We start from the raw sequence: 17,440 nt of genomic DNA on the forward strand, positions 1-17,440 counted from the left end.
ATAATTTTATATGTTTCAATAAGATCCCCCCGCATCCTTCTAAACTCCAATGAGTACAGTCCCAGTTACTCAACCTCTCGTCATAATCTAATCCCCTCAACTCTGGGATCAACCTAGTGAATCTCCTCTGCACTCCCTCCAGTGCCAATATGTCCTTTCTCAGGTAAGGAGACCAAAACCAAACACAATACTCCAGATGTGGCCTCACCAACACCTTATACAATTGCAGCATAACCTCCCTAGTCTTGAACTCCATCCCTCTAGCAACGAAAGACAAAACTCGATTAGCCTTTTAAAAAATATATGTATATTTTATTAAAGTTTTTCGATCAAACAAAAACAAAAATTTCCCATTTTACAACTTTGTAATAATATATACATTGATCGTTTTTTAAATAAACAATATGCTAACTAACGGCAACTGCCAACAACAAAATAAAAAACAACAGAAATAGTAACTAAAATAGTAACTTCGTAAAATCTAATATAAATAACTAATATATAAACACACACATAAAACCCCTGGGGACCCAAATGAGTCCTCCCCTCCCCCCTGGGTTGCTGCTGCTACCTTTCCTATTTTCCCTTACCGCTCTGCGAGATAGTCGAGGAACGATTGCCATCGCCTGGTGAACCCTTGAGCCGAACCTCTTAGTGCGTACTTTATCCGCTCCAATTTTATGAACCCTGCCATGTCATTTATCCAGGCCTCCACGCCCGGGGGTTTAGCTTCTTTCCACATAAGTAGAATCCTTCGCCGGGATACTAGGGAAGCAAAGGCCAAAACATCGGCCTCTCTCGCCTCCTGCACTCCCGGCTCATCTGCAACCCCAAATATAGCCAACCCCCAGCCTGGTTCGACCCGGACCCCCACCACCTTTGAAATCACTTTTGCCACACCCACCCAGAACCCATGCAATACCGGACATGACCAGAACATGTGGGTGTGGTTCGCCGGGCTTCCCGCGCATCTCCCGCACCTATCCTCCGCTGAAAAAAATCTACTCAGCCTTGCTCCAGTCATATGCGCCCTGTGTAGAACCTTGAATTGTATCAGGCTGAGCCTGGCACACGAGGACGAAGAGTTTACCCTACTTAGGGCATCTGCCCACAGCCCCTCCTCTATCTCTTCCCCCAGCTCCTCCTCCCATTTTCCCTTCAGCTCCTCCACCATCGTCTCCCCCTCGTCTCTCATTTCCCTATATATATCTGACACCCTGCCATCACCCACCCATGCCCCCCAAATCACTCTGTCCTGGATCCCTTGCGCCGGGAGCTGCAGAAATTCCCTCACCTGTTGCCTCACAAATGCCCTCACTTGCATATAGCGAAATGCATTCCCAGGTGGCAGCCCATATTTTTCTGTCAGTGCTCCCAGACTCGCGAACGTCCCGTCTAAGAACAAGTCCTTCAATTTTGCAATTCCTGCTCGCTGCCAAGATTTAAATCCCCCATCTATCTAGCCTTCCTGGGACGAACCTATGATTGTTCCTTATCGGGGACCACACTGAGGCACCCGTCACTCCCATATGTCGTCTCCACTGCCCCCAAATTTTCAGAGTTGCCACCACCACTGGGTTTGTGGTGTATTTTTTCGGGGAGAACGGCAACGGCGCCGTCGCCAGTGCTTTTAGGCTAGTTCCCCTACATGACGCCATCTCCAGTCTTTTCCACGCCGCTCCTTCCCCTTCCCTCATCCACTTACATATCATTGACACGTTGGCGGCCCAATAATAATCACTTAGACTCGGCAGTGCCAGTCCCCCTCTGTCCCTACTGCGCTGCAGGAACCCCCTCTTTACTCTTGGGATCTTTCCAGCCCACACAAAGCTCATAATACTCTTGTCCACCTTTTTAAAAAAGGCCTTTGTAATCAGTACAGGGAGGCACTGGAACACAAAAAGAAACCTTGGAAGAACCACCATTTTAACCGCCTGCACCCTACCCGCCAATGACAGGGGCGCCATATCCCACCTCCTAAAGTCCTCTTCCATCTGCTCTACCAGTCGTGCCAAGTTAAGCTTATGCAAGGTTGCCCAGTTCCTGGCCACCTGGATCCCCAAATACCGGAAATCCCTTGTTACTCTCCTCAACGGTAAATCGTCTATTCCCCTGCCCTGTTCCCCGGGGTGCATCACAAACAGTTCACTCTTCCCCATATTCAATTTATATCCTGAAAATTCTCCAAACTCCCTGAGTGTCTGCATTATCTCAGGCATCCCCTCCACTGGGTCCGTGACATACAACAACAAATCATCCGCGTATAATGACACCTGATGCTCTTCTCCTCCTCTAAGTAACCCCCTCCACTTCCTGGAGCCCCTCAGCGCTATGGCCAGTGGCTCAATTGCCAACGCAAACAGTAACGGGGCCAGGGGACATCCCTGTCTTGTACCCCTATAGTGTCGGAAGTGGTCAGATCGTTGCCTATTTGTAATCACACTTGCCACCGGGGTCCTGTACAGGAGCTGAACCCATCTAATGAACCCCTCTCCAAATCCAAATCTCCTCAGTACTTCCCACAGGTAGTCCCACTCCACTCTATCAAATGCTTTCTCTGCATCCATCGCCACCACTAACTCCGCCTCCCCCTCCGGTGGGGGCATCATCATCACCCCCAGCAGCCTCCGTATATTAGCATTCAATTGCCTCCCTTTAACAAACCCCGTTTGATCATCATGCACCACCCCAGGGACACAGTCCTCTACTCTCGTCGCCATCACCTTGGCCAAAATCTTGGCATCTACGTTCAAGAGGGAAATAGGCCTGTATGACCCGCACTGCAGCGGGTCTTTGTCTCTTTCCAGGATCAGCGATATCGTCGCCTCCGACATCGTCGGGGGTAGTGTCCCCCTTTCCCTCGCCTCATTAAAGGTTCTCGTCAGAAGTGGGGCCAGCAGGTCCACGTATTTCCTATAGAACTCCACCGAGAACCCATCCGGTCCCGGGGCCTTCCCTGCCTGCATGTTCCCAATTCCTTTTACCACCTCCTCCACCTCAATCTGCGCTCCCAGTCCTGTCATCTCCTGTTCCTCAACCTTCGGGAACTCCAGCTGGTCTAGGAAATGCATCATTCCCTCTTTCCCTTCCGGGGTTGAGCCTTATATAGCCTCTCGTAAAATACCTTAAACACCCCGTTCACCCTCTCCTCGATTAGCCTTCTTAATCACCTGTTGCACCTCCACACCAACTTTTTGCGACTCGTGCACCAGCACACCCAGGTCCCTCTGCACAGCAGCATGTTTCAACATCTTACCGTTTAAATAATAATCCATTCTGCTATTATTCCTCCCAAAATGGATAGCCTCACACTTGGCAACATTGAATTCCATCTGCCAGACCCTAGCCCATTCACCTAACCTATCCAAATCCTTCTGCAGACTTCCGGTATCCTCTGCACTTTTTGCCTTACCACTCATCTTAGTGTCGTCTACAAACTTTGCCACATTGCACTTGGTCCCCAACTCCAAATCATCGATGTAAATTGTGAACAACTGCAGGCCCAACACTGATCCTTGAGGGACCCCACTAGTTACAGGTTGCCAACCAGAGAAACACCCATTTATCCCCACTCTCTGCTTTCTATTAGTTAACCAATCCTCTGCCCATGCTACCACTTTACCCTCAATGCCATGCGTCTTTAGTTTATGCAGCAACCTTTTGTGTGGCACCTTGTCAAAAGCTTTCTGGAAATCCAGATATACCACATCCATTGGCTCCCCGTTATCTACCGCATTGTTAATGTCCTCAAAAAATTCTACCAAATTAGTCAGACACGACCTACCCTTTATGAACCCATGCTGCATCTGCACAATGGGACAATTTCCCTCCAGGTGCCCCGCTATTTTCTCCTTAATGATAGGTTCCAGCATTTTCCCTGCAACCGAAGTTAAGCTTACCGGCCTATAATTACCCGCTTTCTGCCTACCTCCTTTTTTAAACAGTGGTGTCACGTTTGCTACTTTCCAATCCTCTGGGACCACCCAGAGTCTAGTGAATTTTGATAAATTATCACTAGTGCGTTTACAATTTCCCTAGCCATCTCTTTTTAAAAAATATATATTTATTAAAGTTTCTCAACACAATTTTTCTCCCTTACAAACAATAACCCCCCCCGTAACAAATAAAACCCGAGAAATCGCGCAGAGCAAGATATATACATGGCAAAATGATATATTTACACAGCTTTGTACACTGGCCCTCACCCGTACGTGCCAGTTTCCCCAACCCTTCATGTTATCTCTTGCTCATCCACCCTCCCAGGCAGTCCCCCCTCCCCCCCCCCCCACCTCCCTCCCAGAACGTCCCCCCCCCCCCCAAGGTTGCTGCTGCTGCTGACCGACCTTCCTCTAACGCTCCGCGGGATAGTCTAGGAACGGTTGCCACCGCCTGAAGAACCCCTGCACAGACCCTCGCAAGGCAAACTTAGTCCTCTCCAACTTTATGAACCCAGCCATATCATTTATCCAGGCCTCCAGGCTGGGGGGCTTTGCCTCCTTCCACATTAGCAAGATCCTTCGCATGGCTACTAGGGTCGCAAAGGCCAGAATGCCGGCCTCTTTCGCCTCCTGCACTCCCGGTTCGTCCACTACTCCAAATATTGCTAGCCCCCAGCTTGGCTTGACCCGGACTTTCACCACCTGAGATATTGTTCCCGCCACTCCCCTCCAGAACCCCTCCAGTACCGGGCATGACCAAAACATATGGACATGGTTCACCGGGCTCCCTGAGCACCTTCCACATCTGTCCTCTACCCCAAAGAACCTACTCAACCTCGCCCCCGTCAAGTGCGCTCTGTGGACCACCTTAAATTGTATCAGGCTGAGCCTGGCACACGAGGAGGAGGAATTAACCCTACCCAGGGCATCAGCCCACAGCCCTTCCTCGATCTCCTCCCCCAGCTCCTCCTCCCATTTACCCTTCAACTCTTCTACCAGCGCTTCCCCCTCTTCTTTCAACTCCTGGTGTATTTCCGACACCTTGCCCTCCCCGACTCATACACCCGAGATCACCCTATCTTGAACTTCTTGTGCCGGGAGCAACGGGAATTTCCTCACCTGTCGCCTCACAAAAGCCCTCACCTGCATATATCTAAAGGCATTTCCCGGGGGTGACTCGAACTTCTCCTCCAGTGCCCCTAGGCTCGCAAACGTCCCGTCGATGAACAGGTCCCCCATTCTTCCAATCCCCGTCCAATGCCAGCTCTGGAACCCCCCGTCCATCTTCCCCGGGACAAACCGGTGGTTACCCCTGATCGGGGACCACACCGATGCTCCCATTGCACCCCGGTGCCGTCTCCACTGGCCCCAGATCCTTAGCGTTGCTGCCACCACCGGGCTCGTCGTATACTTTGTCGGTGAGAGCGGCAGCGGTGCCGTCACCAACGCCCCCAGGCTCGTTCCTTTACAGGACGCCATCTCCAACCTCTTCCATGCCGCCCCCTCTCCCTCCGTAACCCAGTTGCGGATCATCACCACATTTGCTTCCCAGTAGTAGCTCCCCAGGTTTGGCAGCGCCAACCCTCCTCGGTCCCTACTGCGTTCCAGGAACCCTCTCCTTACTCTCGGGGTCTTATTCGCCCACACAAACCCCATAATACTCCTGCCAACTCTCTTAAAAAAGGCCTTAGTGATCACGATGGGAAGGCACTGAAACACAAACAGAAACCTCGGAAGGACCACCATTTTAACCGACTGCACTCTACCCGCCAGCGAGAGCGGTAACATGTCCCATCTTTTGAAATCCTCCTCCATTTGCTCCACCAACCTCGTCAGATTCAGTTTATGTAGGGTCCCCCAACTCCTGGCTATCTGGATCCCCAGATACCGAAAGCTCCCCTCCGCCCTCCTCAGCGGTAGGTCCCCTATCCCTCTTTCTTGGTCCCCTACATATAATACAAAGAGCTCACTCTTCCCTACATTGAGCTTATCGCCCGAAAACTCCCCAAACTCCCTTAGAGTCTGCATGACCTCCACCATCCCATCTATTGGATCTGCCACGTACAGCAACAGGTCATCCGCATATAGCGACACCCGATGCTCTTCTCCCCCTCGGACCACTCCCCTCCATTTATTAGACTCCCTCAATGACATGGCCAATGGTTCGATCGCCAATGCGAACAACAGGGGGGACAGGGGGCACCCCTGCCTCGTCCCTCGGTACAGTCGAAAGTACTCCGACCTCCGCCGGTTCGTCACTACACTCGCCATCTGGGCTCTGTAAAGGACCTTAACCCAATTGATAAACCCTACCCCGAACCCAAACCTACGCAGCACCTCCCAGAGGTACTCCCACTCTACTCGGTCAAAGGCCTTCTCCGTGTCCATAGCTGCCACTATCTCTGCCTTTCCCTCCTCCGATGGCATCATTATCATGTTTAAGAGCTGCCGCACATTGGTGTTTAGTTGCCTGCCCTTTACAAATCCCGTCTGGTCCTCGTGGATTACCCCCGGGACACAGTCCTCGATCCTCGTGGCCAGCACTTTTGCCAGCAACTTTGCATCCACATTGAGGAGCGAGATCGGCCTGTACGATCCACATTGCAGTGGGTCCTTGTCCTGCTTTAGGATCAAAGAAATTGTCGCTTCCGACATTGTCGGGGGCAGCCTAGCCATCTCTTTTAACACTCTGGGATGCATCCCATCAGGGCCAGGAGACTTGTCTACCTTTAGCCCCATTAGCTTGCCCAATACTGCCTCCTTAGTGATTACAATCATCTCAAGGTCCTCACCTATCATATATTTATTTCCATTAGTCCATCAGTCTTCTCCATTTCTTGAAGATTCACAGGTGGGAAGAATGCTTCTCCTGAATTGCAGTGTCTTGACTGTGGTAAATTTAAAAAAAATAAATGTTTTTTATTGGATTTTTGCACAAAGTATATTTTGCCGTTATGTACACAGGATATGATAAATCTATATATATGCAAGTAGGCATCCGTTTGTGCCGGCGAGGCACTTCCGGAGTGCAATCCTTGAATGGGTCTGGTGCCGGTGTTGCCCCTCGCTTCTCCCGGTTGAATTTCGCCACCATTGTCTTCTCCTGGCTGTGGTAAATTAAACAATATTCAATGGCCTTCCAATCCCAGAAATATGTTTTTACCAGACAGAAGAACTCCGTAAAGAAATCTCCATTCAAGAGACTCAAGTTGCCTCAGAATGCTGTGAATTAGTCTTCGTGGACAGAACTACCCCCTTACAACCATAGGACAGTATCATAGATCTTTAGTTTCTCTTCGAGGTGAGGCTAGATGCAGTGGGAAACAGCTACCAAGGATGAAGGGGACCTACCACAAGATGCCATTCCAAAGGCTAATTCGACCTTTTGGGGAGAGTGGAAGTGAATGATAACCGAGATGCCATTGATATTGATAATTTGTGACAGGAGGAGATCCTGAGCCACACTTCACAGTTTGAAGGTAGTTTAGAAGCAGAAATTAGATTGGTGCCTTCAAAAGTGAAGATTCTGGAGAGCAAATGTCTATACATCCTCAAAGACAGACGAGAACACAGTCAGACATGTATGCCACTGGCACAAGAGACTGTGGGGGGGGGGGGGTGGAATGTAGAAGAATGTATCTATAATAGCATGGGGATAAAGACTCACTGGGGGAGACTTAGACTGAAAGGTTACTTACCTCTAATGATCGCTACTGAGCATGTGCATAAGGAGCTACGTCACTGTGATGTCACTCACTGAGGGGAGACGCATATGAAGCATTTTGGAGAGGAGTTGCTCCATATGTCTTGCTCTTTTTAATCTTTGTAAATAGCACATAACTAAATGTTTTTGAACAAAGTTCATTGCCTCCAACTGAATTAGTGGTGCATCTGCACCTCAGGGACTGCAGCGGTTCAAGAAGGCAGCTCACTGCCACCTTGTCAAGGGCAACTAGGGATGGGTAGTAAATGCTAGCCTAGCCAGCTATCTGTATAATATTATAGTTTAAGCTGCCAATGAAATGGAAATTTCTGGACTTCTGCTCAAGCACCCACATCCTGAAAATGAATTTCAAAATATATAAAGGTGGAAACACACAGCAGGACAATTAGCATTATTGTCCATCTTTATTTCCTATTTCCAATGTTGACTGACATTTTTCTTCCTGAGCTGAAATAATATGATTTGATCTTTCCACACAACGCCCATCATGAGGAGTTGATCCATTTAATCAGTTAGTTCAGTAACAGGATTTTCTGAAATCGAAACCTGTGCTGGATTAGCTGAATGCAGGAATTGCAAATTGATGAGGGAGGATATGGGGATTCAATGGGAACAACCTGAAAGCCAGATGTGGACATGGGTTTCCACGAAGCAGACATGCTCTGTGGGCAGTGAGACTTCTGGGGAATACGGTTCTTTCTCATAGTCTGTATAATATGCAGCACATGAGAAACTCGGGTTACAATGTGTAATAAATAAAACTGAAGCGCTGATCTCAACTGCGTGTGCGTTTAAGAGGCGTTGCCACTGTGCGGCCGAGATTTAACCAGTGAAATTTACAATCTGAAGCCAAGAGTTAAAAAGAAAGACTTGCATCTTGAGCAGAGGTGAAGAAATTTCCATTTTGCCGGCAGTTTAAATTGTTGGGTATGCATTGCAACCCCTACTAACTCAGGGGAGGGTATTCCCTTTCTAACTATTCCCTTTAATGCTTCAGAAACAGCAGAATTGCACATCTATCAAAGTGTCCCTCACTCTGTGGTGATCCGTTTTGGAGCATATTCATGTGGAAAAGGAAGGTACCAGGTTCACATCCAAACATCTATTAACTTATAGGGGCAGCACTGTGGATAGCACAATTGCTTCACAGCTCCAGGGTCTCGGGTTCGATTCTGGCTTGGGTCACTGTCTGTGCGGCGTCTGCACATCCTCCCCGTGTGTGCGTGTTTCCTCCGGGTGCTCCGGTTTCCTCCCACAGTCCAAAGATGTGCAGATTAGGTGGATTGGCCATGCTAAATTGCCCTTAGTGTCCAAAATAGCCCTTAGTGTTGGGTGGGGTTACTGGGTTATGGGGATAGGGTGGAGGTGTTGACCTTGGGTAGGGTGCTCTTTCCGGGAGCCGGTGCAGACTCGATGGGCCGAATGGCCTCCTTCTGCACTGTAAATTCTATGATTCTATGATAATCTATGGAAATCTGCAGGCTATCCACTAAACGCCTTTTCAGGATGGCACCAACTTAAATATAACCCTGACAAAACACCTCAACATCTTAACCTCCCAACTAATACTAAACAAAAAGGATCAATTTGCCTCATCAGTAAGAACCCGAAAGGGATACAAATGGGTAATAGTGTTTGTACTAATTATGTAGATGTTAACACAGCTTATAAATGTACAAACGATCGCTTACAAAGAGTTCTGCGGTCCTCAAGGATAACAGACATACCTAACCTCAAAAATAATAAAACATTCGAAGACCAATGGTTCTTAGAATATAGTTACTTATATTCTGCTTATAATGGAACTCATTTTACGTGTGATGATAAAGCATATCCCTGGCTCCCAAGATCCTGGTCAGGATCTTGCTATTTAGGATACATTGTATCGGCCATTCGTCATGTGACTATCTCCCTCATGTTTCAGAAGCAGCTGCTCGAAGAAATAAACGTTCCATTACCTTAAGAGATGCAATTTATGCTAGAATCATTCCTTTCTATTGGGAAATAAGGATGGAGAACGAGTTAAACAAAATAACAACCATCATGCAAAATGTAGCCAATTACACCACCACTGCCCTAGATAGAATTTCTGACGAAATGAGAGCATTTCAAACCGTGGTATTACAAAATCGAATGGCACCTGACTATGTGCTAGCCGAAAAAGGTGGCACCTGCGCCCTGATTGGTGCAGAATGTTGCACTTTCATTCCAGATAACTCAAAAGAAGTTAAAGATTTGGCATTACATATCCAAAAGAAATCAAAAAACTTGATCCACCCCAATTTATCTCACTCTGGGATAAAATTTGCCGGTGGCTTGGACACCGCAGTTTAAATAGTTGTAGTATTATACAGATAGCATCAAAAGGGATCATTCATGTCCAACAAGAACTTGCATTTATTATGAGCCTTTTAGCCTCCTGAAATGTACCAAGGAACTGCAAAGGAATGTAGTTTGGTAGACATTGACACCAAACCAAGGAAGGAGACGTGAGGTCAGATCACCAAACTTGGTCAAAGAGGAAGGTTTTAAGGAATGTTTTCATGGGGGAGAGAGAGGCGGAGAGGTTTAGGGAGAGAGTTCCAGAACTTAGGGTTCAGGCAGCGGAAGGAATGGCCGCCACTGGTGGAGCAGTGGACATGCAAGAGACCAACATTGGTGGAGAGCAGACACTCCGCAGGGCTGGAGGAGGTCACAGAGTTAGGAAAGGAGTAGATATGGTGAGATTTGAAGATGACGATAGAATTTAAGGTGTTGCCAAGCCAGCAGCTAAAAACTTAGGTTAAGAGGCAGTATGTTGGTGGTGCATGAAAGGAGGGGAGAGAGGCAGAGAGTGGGAGAGGTTTATTGAATAAATTCCAGAGGTTAGAGACTCGGTAGCTGAAGGAACGGCCACCAATGGTGGAGTGAAGCAACGCTGTTTATTGTGATTAGACTGGTGGAAAATTACTGTCCTGTATTTGAAGTAAGAAAATCTTGAAGAAATTAGAATTCAGCACCAATGTTATTTTGGGTTCTGGATTTGGTGTGTGCAACCTGCTTGTGCATGTACACTAACGTGTGATATGTTCTTTTACACAGCTGGGTTCGAGAGCATTAAGTTGGAATAAATTAAAAGTCGATTCAAGCAGTTGAGAAAGTGAGATGATCACACATTAGATTCACCATTTGCCTTTATGTGCAAAGTGAGGAGTTTGTTGGACACTATTTGTTTGATATTTGAAGGCCCCACTTGCTCGCTTTATAAACCAGCTGGTTCAGTCCCAGCTGGGCTAATGTGTCCAATCATAGGCATCCGACTTTGAGGAGGGCATGAAAGTTTTGGACAGTGTTACAAAATATATTTCTTCTAACTGTTCTGGAATGAGGAATTATAATTATCTGGCGAAGGTGGGTGTGTTTTCCTTAGAGCAGAGAAGAATACGAGGAGATTTGGGAGTGGTTTTTTAAAATCCTGAAAGGTATAATTTCAGTAAATGAAGAGAAAATGTGTTTCCGTTGGCTGAAAGCCACAGATTTAAGGTAATTGGCAAGGATCCAGAGGCTGAAGAAAGACCTTTTGATACAAGGAGTGGTTAGAGTTGATGTTGTATCTCCTGAAGTAAATAGAAACAGATTCAATAGTAGCTTTTAAAAGGTCAGGGAAAAATACTTGAAGAAGAACATTTGTAGGAATATGGAGTAAGAGCCAGTGGATGGAAGTAATTGGCCTTAGAATGAGCCAGCACAGACTTGATGAGCAGAATGGCCTCCTTTTCTGCGGCGCTGATCAAGAGGGCTGGTTAAAGATGCAGGCACACTTTCACTATATGAAGGAAAGTAGGAGTGATAGAAAAGTGGCAAGGGCAGTATCTGTTACCACTTCCTACTTACTCAGTCAAGGTGATATGCCTTGAAGCATTGCAGTCCCATGTTACTGGCAGATAGAAATTTCCAGAATATTGACCCAGCAATGATGAAGGAATGTCCAAACTTGTGACTTGACAAACAACTTGGAGCTTTCATCCGGATGATGTCAGACAAGCAGGTTGATAAAGCCAGAAGCGGTGTAGTGATCGGGGGGAGGTTTTGAAGAGGCAAACCTGTGTTGGAATGTTTTGCACCCCTCTGATCAGGCAGCCAGTGCAATATCCCACCTGTGGGGAAATATCAGAGACAGATTCATCCTAAATTCTCGTCTCTGGAATGCGGCCTACACCTGCAACCTTCTCAGAGGTAAAAACATCACAGACTTATACTGTTCAATATTGATCTATGAGAGCAATATGTACATTTAAAATGCCGCACAGATTTGGGAGGAAGATTTTGAGCAATACTTTTTTTAAAAAAAATTTTGAGTACCCAATTATTATTTTTTTGTTCCAATTAAGGGGCAATTTAGTATGGCCAATTCACCTAACCACATCTTTTTTGGGTTGTGGGGGTGAAACCTACGCAGACACGGGGAGAATGTGCAAATTCCACACAGACAGTGACCCAGGGCCGGGATTCGAACCCGGGTCCTCAGCGCCTTAGTCCCAGTGCTATCCACTGCGCCACCAAGCTGCCCCCGATTTTGAGCAATCTAAGCACACACCTTTCCAGGCATGAGGGACGCGGATGGTTGAGCAGTTTGAACAGAATAGGTAGGGAGAAACTGTTGCAATTGGTGGCTGAATCGAGAAACAGAGGACATTGATTTATGGTGAATGAAGCAAAGGTGAGATAATGGGAGATGGTGTAATGACACACTGGGCTAGCACGCGGTCAATTCTAACCCCAATTCACCCGGAGACACAACACAATTGAATTAACCAATAATTCTCAGAAAAATACGTGAAGGCTTTGGCCCTTAGCTGTCCAGTAATTATAGTCACCAGGTTTGTAAGTTTAAACACAATTACTTTTTATTTATAACAAGAACTATAATGTAATATCTAACAAATACAACTGGTTAACTATAGTAATATCATGATGTGGAGATGCCGGCGTTGGACTGGGGTCAGCACAATAAGACGTTTTACTACACCAGGTTAAAGTCCAACAGATTTGTTTCAAATCACTAGCTTTCGGAGCACTACTCCTTCCTCAGGTGAATGAAGAGGTAGGTTCCAGCAACATATATATAGACAAAGTCAAATTGTCTTGCATCTTTGGGCGCAATTCTGCCATCGGGCGGCTAAGTGCCGACGCTGGCCGTGACTCACGCCGCTCCAGCTGCCGATCCCGGCCTGAACCCGGCGCCGCGGGGTCTGCGCACGCGCAGTTGGGCCGACGCACTTGCGCATGCGCAGTGGCCTTCTTCCCCACGCCGGCCCCGACACCAAATGGCGCAGGGCTACAGGAGCTGGCGCGGAGGAAAGGAGGCCCCCCGACAGAGAGGCCGGCCTGCCGATCGGTGGGCCCCGATTGCGGGCCAGGCCACTACGGAGGCCCCTCCCCACCCGGGGTCGGATCCCCCCTTCCACCCGACAAGCTACCCCTGGACCCTTCAACGCTGAGGTCCCGCCGGCTCAGAGGATGTTAGAACGGCGCCGGCGGGACTCAGCTTTTTGGTGACGGCTGCTCGGCCCATCCGGGCTGGAGAGTCGGCGCATACCCCGACCGGCGCCACGCCGACCACGCCTCCCCCAGTGGCGCCGATTCTCCACTCGGAGAATCAGGTCCCGGCATCGAGGCGGCGTGGCGCGATTCGTGCGGCCCACCGGCGATTCTCCGACCCGGCGGGGTGTCAGTGAATTCCGCCCTAGGTTTGCGCCACATACTGGTGGAGGCAGCAAAATCGGCATTTGCATTCATACATGTACTTGCCTCTGCAATGCTCTGCCCCTCTCAGGCAGAAGTCACGCGGACGCAATTTACTACAGGTATTTACAAATGGGGCTGGACCCATGGCTGCTGAGGGGGAGAGAGAAGGTAAGCAAAGTTTTAAAAAGTGTTAAAAATTGTGCTGCTTACTGGAAAGTAGCTGTCAGGGCCGAGGGGAGTAGCGGGGAGCGACTTGGTGACAGCTCCGTGGATTTGGGGTGTCCCTCTGAATATCTGGATCGCTTGACTCAGACCGCCATTGCTGTGGTATTTGTTTTAAACGCACCCATTTGGTATAAGTCACAGGCCCCTGCTGCTCACTATGCTGACTGCTCACTGTGATCTTTAAATGTTAATAGAGCCTCTGGTCATTTGGGGTCCCACCCAGGCCACCCCCCTGGAAACTCTCAGACCCCAACTCACCCATCAATGGGATGGGCCTGGCCAAGCTCAATCAGTGGCCCACCTGGTGCTGGAACTCCACAGTGCATGCACCAGCAGCACAGCCCCACTGTGGGGGAAGCAGGGGAATAGGCAAGTTCACTCCCAAACAAAGGACACATGCACCATAGACTTTAGCACCCTCTCCAGAACACTGCCTCTCTCAGGGAAGTAGCCTGATTTCCCTTTCATGAACCCATATTGGCTCTGTCTAACCCCATTGATATTTTCTAAGTGGCCTATTATCACCTCCTTTATAATAGATGAGCATTTTTCCTACTATTGCTGTTAGGCTAACCGGTTTGTAATTCCCTGTTTTCTCCCTCCCCACTTCTTTAAATAGTGGGGTTACCTCTATTTGCCACCCTTCAGTCTGCTGGGACTGTTCCAGAATTTATAGAATTTTGAAAGATGTTAACCAACTCATCCGCTATTTCCATAGCCACCTCCTTTAGTATCCTGGGATGTAGATTATCAGGCCCTGGAGATCTATCGCTTTCAGCCTCATTAATTTCTCCAGCACTATTTTTTCACTAATACTAATTTCCCTCAATTCCTCCTTCTCACAAATGCTTGGTTCCCTACCATTTCTGGGAGGTTATTTGTGTCTTCCTCTATGAAGGCAGAACTAGTAGTTGTTTAATTGCTCGGCTATTTACTTGTTCTCTATAATACATTTTACCATTTCAGATTGTAAGGGACCTACATTTATCTTCACTAATCTTTTTCTCTGTACATACTAATAGAAACTTTTACATTCTGCTTTTACGTTCCTTGCAAGTTTACTCTCATTCTATTTTTCCCCCTCTTAATTAATCCCTTGGCCTCCTTTGATGAATTCTGAGCTGTTCTCAATCCTCAGGCTTGCTCCTTTTTCCAGCAACTTTTTACATCTCCTCTTGAAACTGTAAGTGGGCTGCTTTGTCCTCCCCAGAGTCCTCATCGACATTTATCCTTCAACCATCATCACTAAAAACAGATTATCTGGTCATTCTCTCATTGCCATTTGTGAGATCTTGCTGTACACAAATTGGCTGCCATATTTCAAACATTAACAACAACAGCAGAAAATACTGGGCAATCTCAGCAGATCTGACAGCATCTGTGGAGAGCGAGAGAAGGGAGCTAATGTTTCGAGTCTGGATGACTCTTTGTCGCAGAGTCATTAAAACAGTGACTACATTGTTACGAGTACTTCATTGGTTGTGAGGTGCTTTGCTATGCCCCTCAGTTGGAAAAGGCAGTTACAAACGCAAGTCTTTTTTTTCTTTAACCATTTTATATGCCTTGGATTCAAGTCCTCCCATATCAGCTTTGAATTTCCCCGTTTAGGCGGGAACCCGTTTTGTCCCTCACAGCAGATCTTTATCCTGATTGTAGGAGATGAGCACTGAACCAGGCAGTCATTATACAGGCTGAAGCTGTCAGGAGTGAAAAATAGTCAGTGAATTCGCCAAACAATCTCAGCCCAGGGCTTGTTTCTGGGCTGTGAGCTTTTCAACAGCTGCTTAGATTTTGGCTGTTGCTTCCTTGGTCAAAAAGTATTTTATTTTTTTCCATCCCTGTTTTATTTTTGTAGTTGGACTGCTATTTCTGTTGTCAAGGAGGGAGCTGTTTTTTGTTTGCTCGTGTTATGGTCACAATGTTGTTTTGACAGTTGGGGAAGCTCAGAGATTTTTTTCCTTGTCCCTCCCTCCTCTTTGACGCATCGTTTGGCTACAAATAGAACTGGGTGCCGATTAGAAGGGAAAGAGAAACAGGGGCTGCATTCTCTGTATCATCTCCGACAGCTTTGTGGCAGTCACGTTGGTTAACCAGGTTCACGTGGCCCGGAGGAATGTTCAATCCCGCAGTGATTCCCCTCTGCACACAGTGTAAAACTGTGTGAGGGGACTCGGGTTGGGATCCTCCAGCAGGACGGCAAAGTTTGAAGAGCAGAGCTGCCGCACTTTTGTTACCAGGGCATCATCAGCAGTCTTCCAGCTTTTCCGCTGTGTTAGATGCAAGGTGGTGTGTGTGTGTGCATGGTGCAAAGGGTGCCTACAGTAGGGGGTACGCTTCCCATGAGCCATGCCTGGTGTCCCGGTCTCCTCGAGGCTGCGGCCCAAACCTGTTCACACCGCACTTTGCATCCCGCACGTGGGTGAGGTCAGGCGTCGCCGGGTCTGTGATGGTTCAGGCGAGCATATTGACACAGGCTGCCCGACGTTCCCCGTTCAGCTGAACTCCAAGCCGAGCCTCGACTGCGGGGTCAGACATACCTTCCAGGCATGGACAAAGGAGAAGGCAGACAGTAAGGTCAGTGCTTACATTCCAAACTTGGCACAACTCAAACTTTGCAGCAGTTTCAGGAAAAGGAATTAGTTGGACCTACTCACAACTTTGAGCTAAATTTCCTGTTAACTGTGTCTTTATTTTTAGTCTCACAATGAACTTTACATGGTTGCATTTTTCGATGTTTTCATGTGCTATTTTTTTTTTTTATAAATTCGCTGACCTCAAATTGGCTCAGATTTTTTGGAAAGATATTTTGAAAGCTAATGGGTGGAGGAGGATAATTCTATCTGGATAGCTGAACTTGTGTATTTTCTTTTCTGGGCACTCTGAGCAGCTTTGGGCTGTTAACAGAGCTACAAGGAAAGAGCAGGGACTCGGTGGCTAACTCTTTCAAAGAGTCAGCTCAGGCTTAATGGATCAAATGGCCTCTTTCTATCCTGTATCATTCTATGATCTGTAGTAAGTGAAAAGTTTAACACCATTGCTGTTCAGGAGTGTTGCTGATGTGTGTAATTCAGTACAGATATAACAAAGTGCGAGTTTGTACATTTTGGTAGGAAGAGGAGGAGATCACATAATCGTTGGAAAATAAACCTCAAAATCGGGTTGTGGGGCAGGGGGATTTGGAGTTACAAATACACAGATCATTAAAAGATGCATGTTAGGAAGCCATTGTCGATCATACTTGGAGCACTGTGAACAGTTCTGTTCTCCATATTGTAAAGACTATAGAGGCAATGGAAAGCTGAAAAAAAATCACAAGGTTGAAACCAGGGGTTGGATTCTCCGCCTCCCGACACCAACAGCTAGAGTTACAATTGGGCAGAGAATACCAGGTAATCCAAAAACCGTGATATGTGCCCAACGCCGATTCTGCCATTATGCTCCGGCCTCTTGCTGGCTGTGTGAGCGAAATGCGCGCCGGCAAGCCCATGCAAGACTGTCATTTGCATGGATTTGAATGTCATTAGCGGGTTGGACACATTATGCTCCACCCCTCACAAGTGGGAGTCGTGGGTCGAGAATTAGTGCAAGTTTTTACAAGTGAGGTCTGGGCACATGGCTGTTGAAGGGGAGCGAGAAAGTAAGAAAACTCTCAAGACTTGTCTGGCTTGCGGGGGAGGGGGAGGCGGGGGGTGGGGGGGCGCTGACTGGGCTATAAGGAATAACGGGGAATGATTTGGTGCCAAGTCTGCGCACTCGGGGTGTCCCCCCTCTGGTTCGTGGTTGCCTGGCTGAGACTGTCATTGCTGTAGTATGTGATTTAAACGCA

General features: G+C 47.7%; 1 protein-coding gene across 11 annotated transcripts in view; it reads left to right on the forward strand.

Moving 5' to 3' along the window:
• nav3 (neuron navigator 3) overlaps positions 1–17,440 on the forward strand; it is a 1,340,243-nt gene that overhangs the window by 743,529 nt on the left and 579,274 nt on the right. For 6 of the 11 annotated variants that reach the window (XM_072484712.1, XM_072484713.1, XM_072484714.1 and 3 more), the window contains exon 1: positions 15,671–16,188. The exons of 3 other annotated variants lie outside the window; for them this stretch is intronic. In XM_072484712.1, coding sequence (XP_072340813.1) covers positions 15,961–16,188 — 228 coding nt within the window. In that variant the 5' untranslated portion in view covers positions 15,671–15,960. Of the gene's footprint in view, positions 1–15,670; positions 16,189–17,440 lie in introns of those variants that run through there. 2 more of the 11 variants (XM_072484716.1, XM_072484720.1) reach the window with 1 other exon arrangement.

This window comes from Scyliorhinus torazame, chromosome 19 (genome assembly GCF_047496885.1).
Source record: "Scyliorhinus torazame isolate Kashiwa2021f chromosome 19, sScyTor2.1, whole genome shotgun sequence".
NCBI classification, from domain to species: Eukaryota; Metazoa; Chordata; class Chondrichthyes; order Carcharhiniformes; family Scyliorhinidae; genus Scyliorhinus; species Scyliorhinus torazame.